We start from the raw sequence: 16691 nt of genomic DNA, 5'->3' as shown, positions 1-16691 counted from the left end.
CTCTGAGCCGATTAGTTAGCCTGCTAAGTGAGTATTCCACAAGCAAGTCAAATATTTAGCTTACTTGCGAACTAAACATTTAGGTTGCTCGCTAAATATTTAAAGCTAAAGATTATTACTATTAGTCAATCACACTATACATTTTGTTTTTTTGAATCCAGTGTAAAACCTGGGGTGTTTTCATTGTTGTTTAAGAATCTGAATCTTCCCCACGTCTACATTAACTCATCGTGTTTTCAGCGATGGCCTTGTTCTGCTAACTGGTGCACCTGCAGTCAGTGGGACCGAAAAAACCCTTCAGATTCAAACCTGGTCATTTTCACATCATGTCATCATGTTGGATCATGTTCCTGTTGATATTAGCACAGAGCTGCACTGCGAACGTTACTCATTCATGGAGCTGAGGTGGCGCCGTAAAGATTATTTGCATGAAACAGAGAAGCACAGCAGCATCTTCGAGCGCCTTGTCGGAACGTTTGGTCTTGCGTCGGCCTCCTCTTCCCTTCATTCTGTTAACTTTAGAGGACAAAGCAGTTCTGGCATCTGAAGGATGAGGTAAGTCTTTGTTTTTATTCTGTTGGATTTCTATAAATACATATAACATCGTAAAAGTAAAAAGATATTTGAACCTACATTGTGTCAAATAAAGCATTAAGTCATGTTGCCAGTTTCTAGCATTTTGCTCTGCAATGTTTGATCTACTTTATCTTACAACCAACTCAAAAATGTTTCAGACATTTATTCAATAAGATTTTCTTTTCTCGGAGCTGCAGCAATCAAACCTTTTAATTGTTAGCCAGTTTTTGTATGTTTTCACTAGTATTTACTATTTATTTTTGTCGATGACCTCCTTGACGTGACCCTAATCTTTTCAGATCAGAACTTTGGCTAGGCCACTTTGAGATGTTGGCTTTACTTCTAGTCCGAAAAAAGATGCAATAAAAAAAGCAAGTTTCAAATGTATGACAGTGTATGAAACGAAAACCCCTCATATCACACATGCATGTACCAACAGTGGAGAGGGAAAAAAAAACCTTTAACAGGAAGAAACCTCCAGCAGAACCAGAACCATGTGCCACGACAGACTGGAGGTTCATATGAAGACAAGAACACACACTGGTTTTTATTGGCCAGGCCTTGTATGTAGAGAGAGAGATCTACTGTATATAGTAAGAATTTTACATAAATGTGTTAAGTGAAGGAAAATGTTCCTTTACCTTTCTTGTGTGTATTTTTATTCCATACACACAGAGCAAAAACCATAATTCCAGTTCTGGTTTTACTGCTGCTCCACCAGTCGAGGGCTGATCAAGGTATGAGTGCCAGATTTTTATTTTTGTTTTCATTACTTGTTTAGAAAAAAAGGATCTGAGAACTCAGTTTCTCTAGAAGTGCAACATCAGTAACAGGGTAAAAATAGAGTAATTTTTATTGTTCTTTATACAATAAATGAGTTTTTTTTTGCCTTCTGTCCTCAGTGTGTGTCAACATCTCTGAGTATAATCTGAATGTCACGGTGCCTTATGGCCACATGACTGAGAAGAGGACTGGTGAAGGTGCTGAATGTGAGAACGATGAAGAAGAATGTTTCTTTCAATGCGTACCAACCAATGAGACGTGGTTCCATGGATCATCTGGCTGCTTAAACTGTTCAGTGACAAATGGAAGTTATAACATCACTGTGTATAACATCCATGGAAGTAAGCAGGAGAATCTTTCTTGGGAAATGTGTTATGTTTTTCCAGTTTAACCCGGAGTTAAGAGGTGGTTCATAATGTGTGCACAGCGCCTGTGTAAAAGACTCTGTTTACACCTGCATGCTAATTTGTATCAGTCTTGGTAAATAATTGATTTATATTGAAACTTTTACTTTTACCCTTCTATGCGATTTCACCAACCCACACTGTGTAAAATGCATATAATTTTTCATGGTGTTTTCTGTTTGATCTGTCTTTCCTGTCAGACATCTCGGACACCGTCTGCTACCACGCTCACTGCAGGGAAGACTCCATCCTGCCACTAATTCACAGATTGAAAGAAATTGACGACGCCCAGAAGGAACTGGGGGAACTCCTGTACATAAGGGATTCATGTCCGAGTCTCTTCAGAACCAGTTATAATATTAAGAAGGTGTATGTAATGTAAGTGCCAGTCTTTTGTTTTATTTTTCTTTTCTTTTTTTTTTTTGGTAAGCAGAGTAGCCACTATAACATTGCCATTAAGACACTGACTTTCTTGTAGGCTCTTAAATTGACTGTGTGTACTGAACAGTGCCTTGCAAATGCATTTTTCCCCTTTATGACATTTTATCACACGAGAGCCACTAACGTGAAGTATTTTATTGTGATTTTATGAAACTGAACGACACAAAGTCACACGTAATTGGCAAAGAGAAAATGATTTGTGGTTTCTTTTTATGACAGTTTAGGCCAAACTGATTCATATTTTGCTGATAGGTAGGGGTGTGGAGAATACATATAAATAAATGTACACGATCAAAAACATAAACAGAAAGAGTGCCTTCTGCTCTCTCATCTCACACCTGCAACCCGTTAGTGAATCAGCCCAGGTCCTCTGTTCCAGCATTCACTCTCCCATTACTTATACCCCTCTTCTCCTCTCACTCCTCTCTAGTTCCTCACGTTTGATCCCTTTACGTCCCTGTTTCTCTCTACTGGCAGTTTGTTCCTGGTTTCTGTTTTTTGTCCTACTCTGGCTCCCTGAGCTCCATGTCATTTTTCTATATTTTAGCTTGTCATTTTAATTAAAACTTCACATCTGCTCACCGTCTCTGCCTTGCTTCATGCCTCGTCATGTCAGTTCAATATTGTGATTAGTGAAAGAAATCCAAAAGTACTCCAATTGGCCATATACAATGTAAGAGACATCGAACATGTGGAGCAAGGTGATCTGGTCAGACGAGACAAAAGCTGAACTTTTTTTTTTATGTGTTAAAAAACTGACACTACACATTACCCTGAACACACCATTCCCTACTGTGAAACATGGTAGTGGCAGCATCATTTCATGGGGATTTAAATCAAGCTTTATTCCAGTGGTGAAATAGCCCAGCCAAAGCCCAGACCACATTCTAAAGTAAAATCTGTCCTAACACTTTAAAAATGTTCATAAAAATGTTCATAAAGATTTTTGACTTTGAGCTCTAATACAAAGAAGATCGGACATCTGTCTCTATGCACTACGCCATGTTATTCTGTCAGGTAAATCCCCAAAAACCTATACCTGACAGAGGGGTGCATGCAAGGCACTGTATTCAATCATTGCTTGTTTCTATAAAGCAGACACGTTTTGTTTTGTCCCTTCTATAGACTGGAGAAGCAAATAATTCATGAAATTATGAATATGACTGAGTTTGAGGGTGGCAGCTCCAAGACCTACAACCTGAAGTACTTGTCTGTGAATGTTTCCAAAATCAGTGACACAGTCCTCAACGTTTCAGAAGACATGATCCCAATGAAAGCTCCTCAGGTACAACATTTGTAAAGATGGTGAGGTATGAAAGGTGTAGTCATGGTGTAATCTGCAGAGGAAGTACATTATTGTACTTCTCCATACCTCCGAACACTTTGAGAAATACTGTAAGCATACAGTACCTCTCCAAGTATCAACAAGCCTGTTTTCTGTTTTTGTTTTTTTTGTAGCAAATTTACTCATGATTCTATTTAATGAAAGTCATAAGGAAAGTCACCCTGGCTGAATGAAATGCTTGAGAGTTTTGTATTAGTGATCCTGATCGATTTTCCCTGAGGCATCTCAAACAATATGAATAGATTAGACAAATATTCCTGGTCCATTCAACCGTGTTAAGTTACAAGTGTCATAGGCTAAGCCTTAGGGTTCAGACATAATGCTGAACCCTAAGGCTTAGGGTTAGCATTAGGGTGCATTTACACCAGCCCTGTTTAGTCCACTTTAATTGAACTCTTGTTCATTTGCTTAGAAGGTTCGCTTGGTTTGCTTGGGGAGATGTGAATGCGTAATCAAACTCTGATGCAGACCAAGAATCAAAGTCTAAAACCTTAGGTGTTAGTTCGGTTCAAGGGATTTCTGGTGCGATCCAAATCCTGAATGTGAATGCCAATAGGATTGGAGGCCCCTCCAAAAGCAGGAAGTGAACTATGGCGCATGGCAACATAAATGTGTGAGTCTAGCACTAGAGGGAGGAATGGCTTGTGGTCTTTTGCCAAAGACAAAAGATAAATCCTACAACTACTAAAATCTGAGGCCACTCCATTTTTGTTTACATTTTGTGAAGAAGGAAGTTGTGCTCAGTGTCTTCTTCACAAGGTTTCATATTGTTTCTTTCAGTGGTTCTTGGTGCAGCACCTCCACCAAGAACCACTGGTGCAGCGAGGGTTTGAACAGGTTCATCAAAGGGCTTCATGGTTTGACATGGTGCAGTGTGAAAGTGAACCACATCATCTGAAAATGTAACCTGTTGCACTTTTGATACCCCGATCTAACCACATCTACCAGACTGCAAGTTATGAAAACAGCCGTAGTTGTGGTATACAGAAGGTTCTCCGGTCGCCTGCTGGAGTTTTATTGCACAACAGATAACAAAGTAAACACAGCAAACTTACTTTATGGCTTGGAGTGTCTATGATTTGCATGTTTTCCATTGCTCTGTTGCTTATATCTGACATCATGGTTGCTATGTTGTAGTACAATGGCACCATAGTCCTAAGTTTATATCCTCAATTCTATTATCCTTCAGAAGACCGCTTATAGTTCAGTAAGTTAAATGCTGAGTGTTGAAGCAGGGAAATATAAAGATCCCTTCATGGGCCTGGAACACTGGAAACATGGATGACTCCCCTGGTTCTGTTTGCCTTCTTTCCGCTCAGTTCACCTTCCCACAATGCATTAGAGCTTCTGTGAGGTCCAAACTCTTTCCACATGACACAGCTAAGACATACATTTTTGTTTCTTTTTGATAGTCTCTGTGCTTAAAGACTTCAGACCTTCTGAGATGCAGTGACTTGAGAAGTGGGAGAAGCTCTGAGCCTACACTTCAATCCAACATTCACAATTTTGATCAGAAGTAGTTTTTCTTAAACTAGCCTATCGCCTGTGATACTTTCACCTTTTACCATCCTAAAAGTCTTCAGAAAAAAATCCAGGTAGTCAGCCTATCAACCTAATCACTGCCAGTATCTTCAGAGTAAAGACACATTCAGGGCTTTTTAGGTTTTCTGTGAAGAAACATTTTGTCGTGTTGGGTGGTTAGACAGCTGGGAGTAGGAGACAGAAAATAGTCACATCTTTTCCCAAGCAGATTACCAAGATAAAATCAAGGAGAAAGGAAAAGAAAATTATTTTTACTTAGAAAAACAATAGCTCAGAGAGCTTCAGCAAATACAGCAAAACCTACAAACCGGATGGCATATGGATGAAAAGAAAATACCACTTAATGAGAATGAGCAGGATGTGGCTGCAGTGGTTTAGATAGTTGTATCCATCTGGTGTTGCTACAAGCTTGATGTTTTCAAGTAGAGTCAGACAAACAATTTCTATTTATTGCTTTCATAGAGACAGAAGTACAAGTACGTTCAACACTTCTGCACAGCAACGAGGCATTCCTGGGGTGCCAGGAGCGCCTGGTATTTGTGGGTTATGTAGGAATATGAGTCCACTGCAAAATACCTTAAGATGGAGAGGAATATGCTGTTTCCTTCCCTGAGTCAAACGTTTAAGCCGGTTCTACTTCCAGCAAAACAGGTAGAACTCATTTGTCCGTGATGTCGACCAGGTTTAAGCCTCAGAGAAACTGTGTTCAGGATCTTTATTATTCAATATTCTTCCCATCCCAACCTGCATTTATCTCTGGTATTACAATCATTTTGGGTTCTGATGATTCTGATTTCCATTTATTTAATGTATTTCTTCCAAATACATATTTTAAACCTCCAACTTGTCTTTTGGATTGAATTGAATTTGTATTCAGAGGTTCCACTGTTCCACTACCATCAGATGTTTCCTCTACCCTTTATTTCCACAACATAGAAAAAGTACATGATAAATAAAAGTCACCTGCAGCTTATTGGGCTGAAATGAATCGCGCAACATTTATATCTTGAGGTGAGATCAAGTTTAGATGATCCTCTGTGTATGTTGCCTCTATGTGGCACGTCCTGCCAGCAACAAGGAGAGATGAAGGTGAGGAAGAGGAATGGAAGAAATGAAAGTTTATCTGCAGGTGTTGGATCTCTGAGGTCAGAAGAGGAAGAGGTTGAGAAACATTGACAATCCAATGTTTTCTTTTATACAGAGGTTAAACTAAGGTTATGTTTATTTATTTTTATACTATGAGGTGAATATTATGAAATATTATGGTGTAATGGAACAGGAAGTTGTACTTTTGCTACTTCCCTTTCGTTTCTGCCTGCTTGTCTACCATAAAAATACATTTTAATGAGAAAGGTTGTTTTTTTTTTAAATCAGCTGCTTTTAGTTTATAAAAAATGTTAAATATGTTTGGGTATCCACTTTAAAGTGACATTATTTTGTGGTTTTATTATTACCAGCTATGGCCCAACAACGACTTGTCTGTCCCTGAGGTTTGGATCCCAGTGAACGCACTGAAACACATCCCACAAGAGGAGCGAGTTATCGGCCTGGTCAGCTACATGGACCCCAGCCAGTTCCAGGTGCGACCCGAACCGTCTGATTTGTATTGAACACCTTCTTCGAACAGTTTCCCGCGATAAATAAACGGTGTGTGCAGAGTGTCACGTGTTCTCCTGTTTTGTCTCCCGACTCAGTTTGACAATGAGGATTTCCGCTCCATGGTTCTCAGGATAGAGATGTTAGGCGAGTCTCGCCTTCAGAATCTCAAGCCGCCAATCCAAATGATTTTCAGGGTTGTGAAACCAGAAGGGGTAAGACGCTTGGCTCACATTCACCGAGTCAAGAAAATGTGAGAGAAGGTGACTCTGAGTTGTTTGTGTTTTCACAGAATGTCTCCCAGTTACTGTGTCTCTACTTTGATGAAGACTACGGTAAGCGTGTAAAAGGTTTGACCAACTTTTGACAAGCTGGTGTTCCAGATACATTCTAACAGCCACAACAGCTACTGGTTAATTAACAAAAGAATAATCTTTAGTAATAACCACTTACAGTCGGTGGAAAACAGGAGTATCTAAAAAAAAAAAACTTAAGCTAAAACAGAGAGAAAACAATCTGTTTAGACCCTGAGCTTCTTTATTCAACTGCAAAAATGTTGAATCTTACCAAGTATTTCTGGTTTAGTTTCTAGTCAAAATATCTTAGCACACATTAACTAAGACAGAACTAACTTACAAGTAACTTTTCAGCAAGACATTTATGTCAATAATTCCTTAATAGTGGTGAAAAACTACTAATTTCATTGGCAGATTATTTCACTTATAAAATGGGAAAATGTCTTTTTATACGTAAAATAATCTATCAATGTTTTCATCACTATTAAGGAATTATTGACTTAAAACAAGCTCATATGTCTTACTGAAAAGTTACTTGGAAGTTAATTTGTCTAATTTCAAGTATTCTAAGAAATTTACACAGGAAAGAAGATATGAATTACTTGGTAAGATTTTATGTTGTTTTTTTTGTCAGTGTACTGAATGCCATTCTTGTTGGACAGCATATATATAATCCACACTGGCAGCCAACACCAGCTGGGTTCTGGTGCTGCTGCCACCAGAACAGCTAACATTTGATTCTAAGGTGGGGCTTGTTTCTGGAACGGTGGGGTCAGAGACTTTGATCCATTCATTTCATTTCATTAATCTCAGACATTTTAATGTATTAAAGCAATTTTTTTTTTAGAGTTGCTGAAGTTAAGTATACTAGAGCATGTCTTACTTTTCAAACACAACGTTTGAAAAGCAACTTAAAATATCTTGATTACAAATGTGCCGTGTTCTCCACCAGTAACTCTGGTTACTGGTGGAGAACCAGTAACCAGGTTCTCCACCAGTAACTCAAAAACACTGAATGTTGTTTCAAGGTTTTGCCTGGAAAGAAGATGGATGTGAAACTGAAATCGACCGAGATCAAGTTACCTGCAATTGCAGCCATGCAACACCCTTTGCCGTCCTTCTGGTAACAAGAAATAAAACTATAAGAAATTAGAATAAAAGAGTATATTGATTTCATTAATGAGATGAGAGAAATGATGGTGATTTGCACTTTTAACTTGTTTTCAAGAGTTTCTGAAAGTGAACCAGTAAGATTCAGAATCTCTGCTGGTATTTTCACCTTTTTTATTTATTTATTTATTTATTTTTTTACTATTTTGTAGATAAGAACACCAATAGATGGAGTCCATTGGAAAATACTGTCTTACATCAGTTACATAGGCTGTGGAATTTCTCTTTTCTTCGGCGCTTCGTCTCTCGTTGTATATGTGTTTAACAGGTAAGCATCCATCTTTCAAGAAACAGCAGAATCTTACAAAATACTGAACATGTTTTTAACATGTTATATATAGTTCAATAAAACTAATTAAGTTTTCCTTACTACAACACATGTGGTGATAAATTAAAAGTCTAAAGCAACCCATTGCTGCTAATTAGACCGAATAGTCTGGCTGCAGAAATATCCATTATCATCCAAAAGTGATGATGACATCCAACTACAGGGTAAAACAGCCAGTAATTAAAAAAGAAACCCATGTGAAACAAAAAATAACAAAAATACAAATTTAAAAGCACCAGACTACAGAGTTGGATTTCCAATCAGCTACTTCTAAATGTACATGAAGAAACATTTAAAGTTTAATGTTCCATGTTAGGCCAAAGTCATGGTGGCAGGATGCAGAACCAGGGCAGCTTGCAGTTATCACATCAAATATGAACTTTTCTGTACAACTATGAAGAGTTAAATGTTCCGAAGCACCAATGAAAACCTGGATAAAAATGAGATATTCAACATGACAAAGCAAAAAAAAAAAATACTAAAAAAAACAAGAGATCCAACAATCCATCCTATAGCCTGCAAGTGAAGGGCGTTCAGAGCAGCAAGACGCCCAGGTGAATTTACACCAGGACAGTTCACCCTGAGGACAGACCCAAGGATGTTTTAAGAAGTCCCCAAATGTCACCATGGCAACTACTGTGGGCTGCTTCTGATGGGAAAGTACGCAGCTGTGCAGTCAGAAAGACACGGTCGATGGAGTTGAGCAAAGAAATTAGTTGAACTAATGGAGGCAACACTTTCGATGATGAGGTCATGGGTTCATTTCCTCCTGCTAGAAACTCATTCTAAAGTGCTGCTAAGTGTCTTTATTTTCTGGAGAAAAAGGAAGTAGCTCTAATTGGACCTTGATATGTGAACATTTTGAAATACAGAACCAAATGTTTATTGGTTTTCTCGTCAGTCTCATCAAATTCTCGCCCTTTTTTTAGTTTTTCCATCTCCTCTGCCTTTGTTTTCCAGCTCAGAGTTACATTTAGCAGAAATCCACTTCAGTCTACTGACTGAAGAGCAGGATTTGTTTGTTTGTTTTTTTTCACTTGCACTGTAACTTCATTTTGACCAAGTAGTAAACTGGGACAGCCTGTGGAAATCATGAACCCAGAAGTGAAATCCTGGTTTTTGTTCACTGCTTGTGCAGCAGTTTCATTTGAAACCGTCTGTCCACATCTTGTTTAATTCATCCTTGCAACATCTAAACACTGTGAAAGTCACTCTGCTTTCAACATCTGGTATAAAACAGAAAGTGATCTGGCTTTCACAGAAACTCATTCAAATGTATAGAAACCAGTTTAGCAGAAAACTGTTGCAACCTAAAGAGACGTTTAAATCACTGACACTCATCTTTTTTGCTTTGCTTTTTATTTATGTGTTTTTTAGTCTGATGTATTGTGTTTTATTCTGATCATATTTATTGGGACATTGTAGTCAATGGCAAAGACTTAGTTAAACCAGTGAAGGGGTTTTTACTATGAATATTTCCTCAACATCTGGCCTTGTTAATCAGATCAGAGTTTTTTCAAAGAAACTGTAATCTGTTACAAGTTACAGGAACTTATTGAGGACAGAGAGAAAAGATAGAAATGGCCTTTTTGTCCCACAAACAGGAAATTCAAAAAATGATCTTCCTTCTCATCTGTCTAATTGTCGTCAAATCTATCAACCGTGATTGTTTGGCGACCGTGAAATGGAAAAGTTTCTGACAAGAAAAAGGACAAAAGGAGCCGTCCGTCAGCCCATAAGAACTGTGGAGATGAAATTAAATTTGACATATGATTGATAATAATATTTATAATGTTTTCTTTTAATCAAAAGAAGATATCCTTTTTCTGGTAGAAAATATTGTCAGGTATGATATAATGATCAGATTGATGAATTCATAATATATTATCTACATAACTCATTGGCAACTAAAATCAGAAGGTATGAGGCAGCACGACTGCTGAACAAATGTAATAATTAGTGAACAGTGAATAAAAGTGAGAAATAAAAGTCTGTTCATTATATTAACATTGTTTATGGATTTGCAAAGTGGATCAGAAGCTAATAGTTTTTGGGGCCGCGGCTCGGAAAAGCTTGTTAACTCTGGATCACGTTACAGATGTGATTTGGGTTTGTAGAAGTTTGACAAATCCCAGCTGTACTCCAAGTAAAGTTCAGTAAATTCTGTGTTTTATTAAAAAGCTGAAAAAAATCTCTCGTTTATAACCGCTCGTCGCATCCTCATGGATCTGGTCTTTCATCCTTCAGGAGCCACAAAATGGACACTTCCATGTCCATCCACGTGTCTCTGAGCGGCGCCTTGTTTCTCCTTAACTCCACCTTCCTGCTGACTGAGTGGGGGCCCACGGTGGAGCCGGACTGGGTCTGTGAGTTTATAGCTGCGCTCATGCATTACTCGCTGCTCTGCTGTCTCACCTGGATGGCCATCGAGGCCCTGCACCTCTACCTGCTGCTGATAAAGGTGTACAACACCTACTACAAATGCTACCTGCTCAAACTGTCTCTCGTCGGATGGGGTGAGTGTTATGACTGAGTTACGGTTTGATGCAGGGCGAGAAAAAAAAGCTTCAGGTTTTCAGGAAGGCAAATCAAAATTTGGTTTACTTGGAAGAATATCTTCCTTTTTTTGACACTGAAAAAAATCACAGACAACACCATTTTTTTTCTCCCTGTACTTTAGCTTGAGTATGAGCACCAAAACAATAGAGCTGAAAAAAAAAAGAAGTTTGGGATTAACTTTAGAACATCTCAAAAAGTGATATTATTCAAAGTTTAATACTGAGTTCATGTGAGCCCTGAGTTTATGTTAACGCCACTGAATGCCTAATTTTCTGTTTTCTAGGGATTCCTGCGATAATTGTGTCAATATCTTTGTCTGTGAAGAACGTTAAACAGTTTTACGGAGTTACAGAGTTGACCATGTCAGACACCAATCAAACCAACAGCATGTAAGTACAATATAACTTTACTTTCATTTTACGCTTTTTCTTTATTTTTCGCTCTCAAACTCGGAACATTTATGTTTAGCTGTGATTATTTGTGACTATGCAACATTTTGACGACACTTTAATTGGCTGTAGGTGAATAGGGATCCTAATTTAATGTATAAAGCAGCACTAAATGTAATATAACGGCTGACGTTTTTCCCATTAATATATCTGGCGTGGTAAAAAAACTCCATAAGATGTACATTTTTAACAGATTGATTGTCAGCCTGCCTGATGATAATGTCAACATTATCCCAGTGGCTTCCTTGATCTTTCTTATAACAACAAAGTAGTTTCTGGGAAGTGAATGTGCTTCTAAAAAATCCCAAATGGCAACGTATCACTTCAACATTTGGTGAAGTGATACAATGTGAGTGCAAAACGTTCCGTCTTCTTCCTGTTACATTCAGAGACCCGCTGCTGTTAACTGCCTGTTATTATCCGTCCGTCTCACAGCTGCTGGATCACGGATGACACCTACTTCTACTCGCTGAACCTTGTGTATTTCACCCTGATATTCATCTTTAACTCTGGCATTCTGATGGCAGTGGCCTCAAGCATCTGCAAGATGAAGAAAAAGTTAAAGACTAACTCAAAGCTTCAAGCTAGCGCCAGCAGAAAGTCAAAGGGAGTCCCACAGAGGTTCAGCGCGTCCTGCCAGAGCGGCCTGACTCTGCTGGGCCTCACCTGCCTGATGGGGACCACCTGGGGTCTGGCCTTCCTGGGTTCTGGTTATGTCAACTACGCAGTGCTCTATCTTTTTTGCATCCTCAATTCCCTACAAGGTAACAACTATCCGTTGCGTTTATCAGAGTGTTATTGTGCTGGTTAGCAGGGCTGGTTCTTGGTTTAGGCCTTTCGGCGGTCGCCTAGGTCACCAACAGTAAGCGTGGGGGATGGTAGAGGAGAAAAAGCTAATCAAACAATAAAGAAAATGGTGTAAAACATCAACTGCTTAGTGTCTAACAAAAAGTTCATGAAATATAAACATCAGTGACGCCTCTGTGCTCTTGTTTCACTCAATAGGTCTCCTTCTGCTCTCAAAGAAAATCTGCTGAAAACTAAATGTCCCTGCGGCTGTGTCACAGTCAGTTGACAAATAAAGAGATATTTAAATGAATCTACTTTTAGCTTTACCATTCAGAGTCTGTTAACTATATTTTACAGATTCTACCTGACGGTCTAACTCATCGGCATTAGCATGCCGGTTCTCTGAAGTTAATGTTAATGGTGGGAGTCCATTCCTTTTTTTAATCAAGTTAAGGAATTCATTTCTTTGCAATTAATTACATTTTATTCAAAAACTATATATTGAACAAATAAGCAGCAGTTTCAAGTTTTCTGCTAAATTGCTGAACAAATAGATTCATGAGCTCAACTACAAAGATATTTATTGTTTTTAATCTATTTGGGTTATTTAACCATCAGACTGGTGCAAAGTTCTATTCTACCCATTGAGATTTTAAGTGTTTCAGGATCAGAACTTCTTTAGAGATATGAACTGTGAACGCTAACGTTAGCATTGGGGGCGTGGGTGCTGCTGCTACATGTTTAGCATTGAGATGCTATCTCAGGCTAGACTAGCTTAGCTCTTAGGTTAGCTCCTTTTAGCACAACTTGAACACAACAATCATCTTTTCCAGCATCCAGTCAGATCGTTTAATGAAACAAAACGAATCCGCAGTTGGAAGCGGTTTAGTAAATTGTTTAGGAAATTGTCACATTCTGTTTTCTGACTGTTCAAAAGCGAAAGCTGGAATAGGATCATAGTTTATTCTGTTGTTGGGGGAAATCATAATCTTGCGTAGGGAAGAGAATTGGCTGAGATCATCTCTTCTTGTTTGAGAACAGTTCAAATTCAGACTTACCAATTTTCGCTTTCCTCTTTGTGAAGGTTTCTTTATTTTTGTGTGGATCTGTCTGTCGGCCAAGAAGCAGCGGAGGAAAGAAATGGAGCAGAAAGTGTCTTTGATCACTGCGGTGCATTCAGACACAAAAATGGACTAGATCTCTTCTGCCTCTGCATGGATCCCAGTAGATCCTCTTACAGAAATGCATCTGCATGTATGGGGAAAAAAAACTGCAAAAAGCCTTAAAACTAATTCCTTTTTTATCGCAATTGCATATTTTTTACACAGCCTCACAGTTAGAAGCACTTCTATAAGTTCCTACAAAATAAATGTTAGCCATTTAATACTTAATGTTTCCCTGAGGTATACAGAGGCCCAATTCTTTCAGTCACTGTTCATAAGTGGGAAACACAGGAAACGTCTAAAGCAAGAACTCGGGCGCCAGAAGTTGCCCATGTCTACAGAAGGAGAAATAATTCAAAAGTTTAAAACAACTCAGAGCGTCACAGACGTGGCTGGAAGTGAACGGCACCACACACAGACAGCAGGAAGGTAAGAAAAGTGGAAAAAGAAAATTAAAATCTCTCTATCAATGAAGTTCTTCCTGGTTTTCAGTGAGTTCAGCGATAAAAGGCACAATTATATTCACACATTTTTAACGTGTAATGCTGAGAAGTGTATAAGTATTTATATTACATTACATTTTGCCACAAACACCAGCGCATTCATCTTTCTTATTTTCAAATACACACAAACACACAACTCTTCAGTGCGGTGTGTGTACTCAGCTTTCAAGAATCAGGAAACCTTGTTAAACTGCTTTTCATTGCAATTTCTGCTGCAACTCTTTTCACACACTGTATATACCAGCTTTGCACATTTTTACCCACCGTTCCTTGCAAAGAGCTGTAGTTTAGTCCGACTGGGCGGAGTGTATCTGTGAATGTGCATCTGAAAATGCATGCCACATTTTCAGATTTTGAGTTGTAAAACATTTTCATAAAACTTGTAATATCTTTGTTCCTCTTTACATTACTTTGTGTTGGTCTGTTCCATAAAATCTCAATAAAATGTGTGGAAGTTTGTGTATTTTCTATGACACGATTATGGAAAAGTTTTTATGGGTAATAATACTTAGACAAGGCACTGCACATTTAGAATCCACACATCATATTAGATTGAAAAATGTAAAAAAAAAAAAAAATTTAAATTGGGATCCTGTTGATTAGTTATGTGTGTGGGGGTGTTCCTATACTATTTAACTAAGTCTTTCCCATTGACTACAATGTCCCAATAAATATGATCAGAAAAAAACGCAATACATCAGACTAAAAACCACACAAATAAAAAGCAAAGCAAAAAAGATGAGTGTCAGTGATTTAAACGTCTCTTTAGGTTGCAACAGTTTTCTGCTAAACTGTTTTCTATCAATTTTAATGAGTTTCTGTGAAAGCCAGATCACTTTCTGTTTTATACCAGATGTTGAAAGCAGAGTGACTTTCACAGTGTTTAGATGTTGCAAGGATGAATTAAACAAGATGTGGACAGACGGTTTCAAATGAAACTGCTGCACAAGCAGTGAACAAAAACCAGGATTTCACTTCTGGGTTCATGATTTCCACAGGCTGTCCCAGTTTACTGCTTGGTCAAAATGAAGTTACAATGCAAGTGAAAAAAAACAAACAAACAAATCCTGCTCTTCAGTCAGTAGACTGAAGTGGATTTCTGCTAAATGTAACTCTGAGCTGGAAAACAAAGGCAGAGGAGATGGAAAAACTAAAAAAAAGGCGAGAATCTGATGAGACTGACGAGAAAACCAATAAACATTTGGTTCTGTATTTCAACATGTTCACATATCAAGGTCCAATTAGAGCCACTTTCTTTTTCTCCAGAAAATAAAGACACTTAGCAGCACTTTAGAATGAGTTTCTAGGAGGAGGAAATGAACCCATGACCTCATTACTGAAAGTGTTGCCTCCATTAGTTCAACTAATTTCTTTGCTCAACTCCATCGACCGTGTCTTTCTGACTGCACAGCCGCGTACTTTCCCCATCAAAAGCAGCCCACAGTGCGTGTGTGTGTGTGTGTGTGTGTGGGTGATCCTGTAATGTGATTATTATTAATGAAGCTCCTGTCTTGTTTTGCATTTAGTTTCCATGTTGTGTTTAAAATAAAGGAAAGTTTTGTCTTGTGTGTCACAGACTAACAGACATTTGCATGTCGTTCTGCGTGTGTCTGGTTTTTCTCCAGAAACTTCCACTTCCTCCTTCAAACCAAAACCTATCCATGCACAGCTGACTGATGATTGTGAAACGCTGCATGGTTCGGTGTGAGTGTGACGGTAAATGATCATGGGTTTGTCTTGTGCCCTCTAGCCGTCCGTCATAAACAGTCTCCATAGAGACCAACCCTCATAGTCAGGGTGGTGAATCTTGCAAAGTTGCGTTTTAAAATGCAACTTTTAAAAAATGTGCTTCATTTTGCCTCACAGATGAAGAGCCCCGCCCCCCGAATGGCAGGAAAATTGTTCTTGAATGTCTTTTAAATCCAATAGTTTCTTTGTGGAAGCAAACGTCTGAGTTAAGGTTTTCATAATCTTGACTCTTACATCTGAAACGCTGTCTTGCTGTTTGTGACTGCCGGCTGAGACTTTGTGTAGGCTTGTGGTGCAATGCTCTGCAAAGTTATCTACTGATTCTTATCCAACTCACAGCGACTGACCACCTGTACTCTCTCCTGAGAAATATGATCAAACAGTAAATTGTTGAGCAGAAACAGTAAAGACAAAGTGAGTCTTTAACAATTCAGTTGTTTACCAGTTTTCTTTGAGTTGCAGCAAGCATGAAGTAATTCCTCATTTCCATGTAAAATTGTTAGACGTCCAAGCAGGCAACACAATAACAGACTATGACGATTACAGAATATGTTACGGGTGACGATGTTTTCTTAGAAACCACAGGATGCCTTACTGAAGAATTCCAAGTTACAGCCAACTTCAACAACGATAATGAAATCCCTTTTGAAATTTTATGTAGCAAAGAAACTGATATCTAACTTGTAAAGTTTGTGGTAAATATGTATTCATCTTTAAACAACTAGAGTCTTAAAACCCACAGAGCTTCACAAGAACATCTTTAAATAGTCATGATGTTTCTTTAGACAGAGTTCACTGTCTGGGCTCCAACCTTCATTTGTGAAGGGTTAAAAAAAAAAAGCGATCCGAAACAGCATATGTTAAAAATGAATCATTTTTACATTTTTTCATATTTTCTCTCTTCCAGACAAATTCCAAACTAAAGGTAGAATCATTTTTATCATCACTTGTTGTTTTGTTACATCACAAAAACCTGATAGTTCAGCAGCTGAGTGTAA

The 16691-nt window shown here is 38.4% G+C and overlaps 1 protein-coding gene across 1 annotated transcript; it reads left to right on the top strand.

The window, feature by feature from the left end:
• The first annotated feature begins 111 nt into the window (after window positions 1–111).
• Window positions 112–14476, top strand: LOC116718205 (adhesion G-protein coupled receptor G2-like). Its single transcript, XM_032559920.1, has 14 exons — window positions 112–555; window positions 1252–1313; window positions 1479–1700; window positions 1964–2141; window positions 3330–3489; window positions 6549–6671; window positions 6786–6902; window positions 6980–7022; window positions 8012–8106; window positions 8306–8421; window positions 10729–10997; window positions 11324–11429; window positions 11925–12253; window positions 13363–14476. The coding sequence occupies exons 1-14, from the start codon at window positions 551–553 to the stop codon at window positions 13473–13475; spliced, it is 1938 nt and encodes a 645-aa protein (XP_032415811.1). The 5' UTR covers window positions 112–550; the 3' UTR covers window positions 13476–14476.
• Window positions 14477–16691: the final 2215 nt, after the last annotated feature.

Source organism: Xiphophorus hellerii, chromosome 4 (genome assembly GCF_003331165.1).
Source record: "Xiphophorus hellerii strain 12219 chromosome 4, Xiphophorus_hellerii-4.1, whole genome shotgun sequence".
In the NCBI taxonomy this organism is placed as follows: domain Eukaryota; kingdom Metazoa; phylum Chordata; class Actinopteri; order Cyprinodontiformes; family Poeciliidae; genus Xiphophorus; species Xiphophorus hellerii.
The sequence above is the reverse complement of the archived record's forward strand: the minus strand, read 5'-3'. Positions and strand labels throughout refer to the sequence as shown.